Source organism: Camelus bactrianus, chromosome 24 (genome assembly GCF_048773025.1).
Source record: "Camelus bactrianus isolate YW-2024 breed Bactrian camel chromosome 24, ASM4877302v1, whole genome shotgun sequence".
In the NCBI taxonomy this organism is placed as follows: Eukaryota; Metazoa; Chordata; class Mammalia; order Artiodactyla; family Camelidae; genus Camelus; species Camelus bactrianus.
Genome location: NC_133562.1, coordinates 17,272,296 through 17,280,042, shown reverse-complemented (window position 1 = coordinate 17,280,042; position 7,747 = coordinate 17,272,296). Strand labels below are relative to the sequence as shown.

General features: G+C 38.6%; 1 protein-coding gene across 3 annotated transcripts in view; it reads left to right on the top strand.

The window, feature by feature from the left end:
* Nucleotides 1-3,198: 3,198 nt before the first annotated feature.
* RPRD1A (regulation of nuclear pre-mRNA domain containing 1A) overlaps nt 3,199-7,747 on the top strand; it is a 55,766-nt gene continuing 51,217 nt past the window's right edge. For all 3 annotated transcript variants that reach the window (XR_006722033.2, XM_010947201.3, XM_045510835.2), the window contains exon 1: nt 3,199-3,521. Coding sequence is in view for 2 of the 3 variants with exons in the window: in XM_010947201.3 (XP_010945503.1) it covers nt 3,371-3,521 (151 nt within the window). In the remaining variant the exon portion in view is untranslated. The remainder of the gene's footprint in view (nt 3,522-7,747) is intronic.

Below are 7,747 nucleotides of genomic sequence, written 5' to 3'. Positions count from 1 at the left end.
TTTTCATAGTTTCACAGTGGCCTTAACTCTGTCTTGTTCCACTACAGTCTCAGAATGGCCTTGTCTGATTATTGTTCATATCTGGTGAGGACTAGTTGAAGGTTTTGTAGGAACATTACAGCATGGTATGAAAATTAATAAAGGGAAACCTAACTAAAATGGAGTTGGGAGACCAGAATGGGGAGCTCTCTCTCACTTAACACTCAACCTCAAAACAGACCCCAACAGGAAGAGAAACCTTGTCTTTCCAGCAGGAAGTGAAGCTACTACTAGGAACAGGAGCAGAAAAAAGTTTCTCCCTGCTTGGCAACAGCTCAGCCAATGAAAAACCACTATACTTCAAACTCCCAGTTTCCTCCAATGGACTTTTAGTTTGTAACAGCCCCTCTCAACTTCCTCTTCTCCTCTATAAAAGAGTCTTCTCTCTTTCCTTTTACTGGGCTTGTCTGTGGTTTACCCATAGTTGTGTGACCTGAATTGCAATTCTCTTCTGTTCCCAAATAAACTCATTTTGCTGGTAAAAAATAACTGACTTATTGTTTTAGGTTAACACTAGCTGTCAGCTTCCAAGATTATCTTTTTACTTTCTCAGTTTCCAATTTTAACCGTGGGCAGATGAAGTCAGCCCGGAAGATATGTTATTCTGTGAAATTCAGATCCACTGTCAATCCATTCATCAAAGGTTGTTTTAGAGAACATTATTGTTGAACTAAAATCAGTTACTTCATATTCCTTTTGTTAGAAGATGAACTGTTGAATCATCTGATGTGACAATGGCTATTGGGAAGTATTTACATGTAAGGGATAATCAGCCAAAGTACCTGGTCTCCTAATTTCTTTGTTTCCTGAAACATTTTAGTACTATTAAAGATTCCAGAGAAGTCTGTAGGAATGTAAGTACATTTTTCTTTTAAGATAATGTGTATTCCACCTTGAGCAGCCAATATTATATCGAGAGCAACTCTATTTTGATCACTGTCTTTCTGAGTTTATGAAATTTGGAAGGAGAGCTTCCAAGACTTTGGTGGCATTCATTTCCCTTTGCTATTACTTCCTTACCCTAACATGTAGCATCCCCCCTCCTCCTTTTTGGTGGAGACAGAAACATACCTTCCTAGGTGTGACACAATAGGGATTTTAGACTTTCGAATGAATGTCATGCCTGTTGTGGTGTAAGCCATAAAAAAAAGTTGTTAGTAATTGAATCTAATTAACCAGGAAATCAACTGATTTTTTTACAAGAGAAAAGATACTAGAGGTAACTGGGTGGCATTCAAAGGAAAGTGGATACAAACCCCAAACTTAGTTTTATTATATGTTTTAACTAAGTCACACATACAAGAAATCACACTAGGTATGCAAATATGCATTGTTCTTAATTTGAGGCCTATATTTAAAATTGAGAAGTATAGTCAGAGGACACAAGATATGAAAATTAATCATAATTACCTAAAGGCATAAACAGTATTTTGAAAACAGCAATAATTAACAATATTAATAAATATAGATCCTACTACATGGTGTGAAAAGCCATGGTACACTCATGCACAGAATACTGTGGGAGCCCAGAGCAGGAGCAGCCAAATCAGACTGAGGACCAGGGAAGACAGAAGAATTGGTGCTTTGGCTATGTCACTGAGAGCAAAGCCTAGCTGGGGAGAGAAGAGATACATTCATATGCTCATATATGTATTATATATATTCATATATGTATTACATATTCTCTCCTCAGACAGATTTTGCTCTCAGTGACATATAAGTATAATTACAAATAACAGACTAGTAGTGTAAGCACTAAATAAGCCATTCAAGTCAGTTAATGACTCAGGAAAGAACTCGAATGCACTGGACTGATTAGGAAAGGAAAGGAGGTAGGATTTAAGGTGGGCTTTAAAGTTCAGGCAGAATTGAGATAGACAAGAGGGGCAGTGGGAAGAGCTGGAGTCTCAGGTGAAGACATAATCTGGGAGAGAATGTGTAGCAATTTTGGTGGCCTCAGGGCTCATGAAAAGGAATATTGTTGAAAATACTTTTAGGTCTTGGGAAACAGGTTAAAGTTGAACTAAGTTAAGGCTTAGAACTAGACTAAGTAGATTGGATTTAAAAAAAAAAAAAAGATATAAAAGGAGAGAAAGAAGAATATAGGGACAAGAATTGATACTGGAGTGAGAGGAAGGAGAGTTGACCTTACCTCCTGAGGTATCTCTGAATCTCAAGCTGTAGAGACATTAGAAATGGGAAAAAGAAGCTACACTTATAATCAACCAAACACATAAATAGGCATATTTGATGCCTACTTGGGCAAAGTTCTAGAACAGTGCTTCTCAAAAGATGCTTTAGGAATTCCTGTGCTTTCTTACGTAACTTTCTTGAAGTTTCTTACATTAATATTTAGAATATGACAGTATTCATCTTTCTGTTCCCTTTGTGAATTATCAGAGTTAAGATAATTATGTCAAAATGTTGGATTAATTATGAGATTTCTAAGATTAATTTATTATATAAATAATACATAAATTAAAAAATAAAAGCAAGATAGACAGCTTAAGGACTCCAATCCTGACCCTCTCTCTGATGCCACTATTCATGTAGTGTGTATTCCTCCACCTTTTACCATGCATTTACATACTTATGAATTCATATAAAATACACACTTTTGTAAAACAAATGTGCTATACTTTTCCTTTTGCAACTTAAAAAAACTCACCCACCACTGGCTTTATCAATCTTTTGAACTGCTCTATGTATTCTGTAATACGGTGTATCACACTTAATTTAGCAATTTCCATGCTGTGAAAGTCCCAAATCTCCACTGTTACTGAGCTCGGCCATACAGCTAGCATACAGCTCCATGGGCAAACATGCTGGTGTTTCCCTAGCATTGACGAGAAATAGTGGAATCGCAGGGTCACAAGAAAGGTGTATTTTAAAATGTAATATATCACACCAGTCTTCCAAAGTGCCTGTACCAAATTTACACGCATATATATTCAGATTAATAATTAACCTTTGCACAGTTTCTCCCAGCAGCAGGGGTCTAGGCCTCGCAAACACCATCCCGCCTAAGCGATGAGCCAGTGGGCACGCCCCCCCACCGCCTCTCTTGAGCCAGCCTTGGCCCCGCCCCTTCCGCTCGGAGGTCCCGCCTCCCGGCCTCCCCTGTTCGCGGGAGGCGGGGCGCGGACCGACCGTGACGTCACTGCCGGCTGGACGCCATCTTGCTGGGTTGCGGCCGGTCTCGGATGTGGCGGCAGCAGTGGTGAGGGCGTGGGGAAGGGTGGGGTGAGGGGGCGAGGCCGCAGCGGGGGCGGCGAAACTCTCCTCCCCTCAGCCCCACCGCGTGGGACGGCGTGAACGCGGTGTCGGAGGGATGTCCGCCTTCTCAGAGGCGGCGCTGGAGAAGAAGCTGTCGGAGTTGAGCAACTCGCAGCAGAGCGTGCAGACCCTGTCCCTGTGGCTCATCCACCACCGCAAGCACTCGCGGCCCATCGTCACCGTGTGGGAGCGGGAGCTACGGAAAGGTGAGTCTCCCGCGTCTCTCGGCCTGTTCCCTGGTGCACCCGGGACCCCTGCCCCGTTCTCCCCCAGCGACCTCAACTCCCGTCTGCCCCGCACCCCCCTTACCCAGCGCTTCCTGGCGTCGGTGGTCTGCGGGCAAGGAGGAGCGCCGTGCACTGCGCTTCCTGCAAAGTCGATGCTTAGTCTGTGTTGTTGAATAGGGTATAAAGGATTGAAACTTCTATTGGTTTAACGCTGAAACAAAAGGCAGGGGCTCAGTACTCCGCACCTAATTACTGTCAGGAATTCAGGCAGGCAGGTATTTTCTTCATTGTATATATTATAATGGAGGATAGGGGAGGGGAAAGAATTGGTGTGGGGTTGGGGAGTACTTCCATTATTTCTATATCACATCAACTCAATCTTGTAAAATTAGTAGAGGAATCGAGTTTTAGAGCTAGGGAATCTAAAATAAGATGCGTGGTGCAATGGAAAGAACCCTGGATTTGTAGATTTTAGAGGATCTAGATTAGGGAAATGTCTTATTTCTGGATTGCAAGTGCCTCACCTGAAAATGTGGGAGTTAAATTAAGTGATCTAAGCCGTTTCTTGCTGTATAATTATATGCCTCTAGGGCAGCGTCTTTATTTTGCAAGGCATTTGACAGTGCTCGTGTAAATGAAGTTAACTTTTCTGAGCAATAGTCTCCTGTCACTAATACATCTAGAAAAATCATTTTACTACTGCAGAGAAAATTTATCCATAAGAACTGATTGTATGATAGTGCGACTGAAAATTAAAACATTTCATTTCTTTAGCCTGAATTTGTACCTTAATTCTTAACTCGTTAGACAAGAGAGTTTCAGACATCCTGATGTATCTGATGTGATGGTCGTTTACTAATTAAGGGTTTTAACAAACCGTTATTAATCAAAATAGTTGCTTGTGTGCTGATCCATATGAAAGCTATATGATATATTAATATGAGCCAAAATGTGGCATTGGCTATATAGAATGGAAACAAACTGTCATTTTCTTGTGTATTTGCTTGTGGTTAATCCCTTAGAAGAAATTGATTTAGAGCCCTGTTTTTTACTTAATATGTAAGCGTATGTGTATTGGCTCTCAAGGAGGAATCCACCTGTGAGTGGTCAAAAAGATTTGAGAAACACAGGTATGAAAGTCTGGAAAATAGCTGTGAACTTTGAGAAGGCAGGAATTGAAAGACAATCCCTTTTATTAGATATGAAAATCAGCAACAGGTTTATACTGTTTTTTGGAAAGAGTGTAAGGATTGTTACCTACACTATTCTCTGCCGCCGCCCCCCCCCCACGACTGTTCTTAAGAAATACCACAAATTAGTAGAAAAATGGCAAAACTGTTAAAGGCATTTCACATAAGAGGAAACCTGAAAGACCAGTAAATGATACTTAATCTTACTAATCAGGAAAAAATAGGTCAATGAAGTACCACTTTATATCCTTTGGTTTGCAAAATTAAAAAGTATTACAATACTAAGATTTGGTGAGGAAGAGGGGAAGCAGGACCTCTCTTACACTGCTGGTTGTAGTGTGAAAAGGGAGATGAATTTAGCAACCTCTAATGAAGTTGAAGGTGTATCCTTTGACCTAGCAGTTCTCCTTCTATGACTATATCCCGGAAACTCAAGGAATTACGTTTATTGTAGCGTCAATACCCGTATCAGATAAACAGTTTAAACATCTCATTAGTTAGAGTGTGGACAAATATATTTTGACATTCATACAATGTAATACTGTCCAACAGTTTTCATGAATAAACTAGAGCTGTGGGAAACGACATGACTGAATTAAAAAATAACAAAGAAGCAAAATGTTGAGCTAAGAAAACAATATGTCATTTGGTGAAAGTTTGAAAACATGCAAAACAGCACTGTATTGTTTACAGGTACCTACAGTTAAAACATGCACAGTAATGATTAACACCATAGTCAAAGATAGTGGCTACCATAAGGGAGAAAAGAAATGAAAATGGATCTGTGTTGTCTTATATTACATATATTTAAAACAATTTTTGAAACAAATGGGGGAAAATGATAAGATGTCCTATTAACTGGCTTTGGAGACGTTTCCATATGTTTAAACGTTTCATAATTAGAACAAAAATTAAAGACATGTAAAAAGATGCTTTAGGAGGAGAGTAATGTTGTGTGATGATGGAGATGATAGAAGCGGTAGTAATAGCGGTGGTGATGATCGTGCTGTTGCTGCTGCTGTGCTTCTCAGCGAGGAGTGGGATTATCTGCCAAGGGTTTCCTTTCCACGACACATGACTGTGCCTTTGGAGGGCATAGCTTTTACGTCCTCCCCCTTCTCTGCAGTTTTCCTCATCAACTTTAGGATCATCCATCCCTTACAGCATAATAACGATAATCTACTGAGGGCTAGGCATTGTTTTAGACATTTTATTGTAATATCATGAATCCTCCCGTTATCTCTGCAAAACAAGTATTTTTGAAAGGAACTAATCAGACTTGAAATAAATCAAGAAATAAACTGTGGAAAATTAGTTGAACATTTTGTATTAAGCTAGGCGTTCTTTAGTTTCTTGAAGTGCTTAAAGAAGACAAAAATGTGATACTAGTAGGGAAAAAATTACTGCTCAAAATATAAGAATGACTAGGTAAAATATGTCAGATATGGTAATCATTCAATTATGAAGATTTTCCCTCTTTTTATACTTTCCTTATTTTTGTCTCCTTTAAAGAAAAAGAATTTCTATTTGGAGGGATATACGCCATGGCCTTTATGAAGACCAAAGGAACTATTAATTTCCCTGGTAAATGCAATGGAGTGTAAACAAAGACATACATGACCATTTTGTTGTTTTGCATCAGTTCTATCGAGATATAATTAACGTACCATAGAATTCACCCATTTGGTTTTTAGTATATCATATGGTTGTAAAACCATTACCACAGTAAATTTTAGAATATTTTCATCAACCAAAAAGAAACTCCATGCCTTTTAGCCAACATCCCCCATTCCCTCCACCTTCCCTGGCTCTGGGCAACCACTAACTTACTTTGCTCCTATTGATTTCCTTAAGTGGAATCATAGGATATGTAGTCTTTTGTGACTAGGCTTCCTTTGGTTGGCGATAAGGTCTTCCAGGCTCATCCTTGTGTGTATATTGGTACTTCATTCTTTTTTATGGCCAAATAATAATTCATTGTATGAATATCCATCAGTTGATAGACATTTGGGTTGTTTCTACTTTTTTGGCTACTATGAACAATATTGCTGTGAACATTTATGTACAAGTTTTTGTGTGGATGTGTTTTAATTTTTCCTGGGAGCAGAATTGCTAGGTCATATATGAACTCTCTGTTCAATCATTTGTGGAAATGCGAGACTTTCCATAGTGACTTCCTTATTATACATTGCTACCAGCAGTGTATGAGGATTCAATTTCTCCACATCTCTAACAGCACTTGTTAGTATCTGTGTTTTTGATTATAGCCAGTCTGTTGGATGTAAAGTTCATTGTGGTTTTGATTTCCATTTCCCTGATGACTAGTGATGTTGAGCATATTTTCATGTGCATATTGGCCATTTGTATGTCATCTTTGGAGAAATGTCTATTCAGATCCTTGCCCATTTTAAAATTGGGTCATTTGTCTTTTTATTATTGAGTTAAGCATTCATGTACTTTAGATACAGATCCCTTGTCAGATCCATGACTTGCAAGTATTTTCTCCCATTCAGTAGGTTGTCTTTTCACTTTCTTAATAGTGCCTTTTGAAGGTGATTGTTTTAAACTCAGTTTCTCAGTAGTGGGCTTAATTATAAAACTATTAATACACATCATTAATTAAATGGTATGTTGCATTCATTGCTGTAGAAATATCAACCATGAATGTACCAGAATTTATAAAACAACACTGACATTTGAGCTCTTTCCTACATGCAAACACAACAGCAACAAATCTCTGCAAGAGTTGTAGACAGAGGATAATAAGTAGGAAGTTCTTTGCAGTGGATTAGACATTTTAAACATAACATTTCAGTTCATAACTTCTTTTTGGAACGAGGTAGGATAATAAAGTAAACATTTTAAACTCAATGTTTTATGTCTGCAGAGCACTTTAAGTGATTTAAAATTTTTTAAATTTTTTGTTTGGAAATGTATGAAAAAGATAATAATGATGAATTATTTACTCAGTCACCTTACTGTCATCTAGGTTTTTTGGTCACTTTTGGTTCTTCA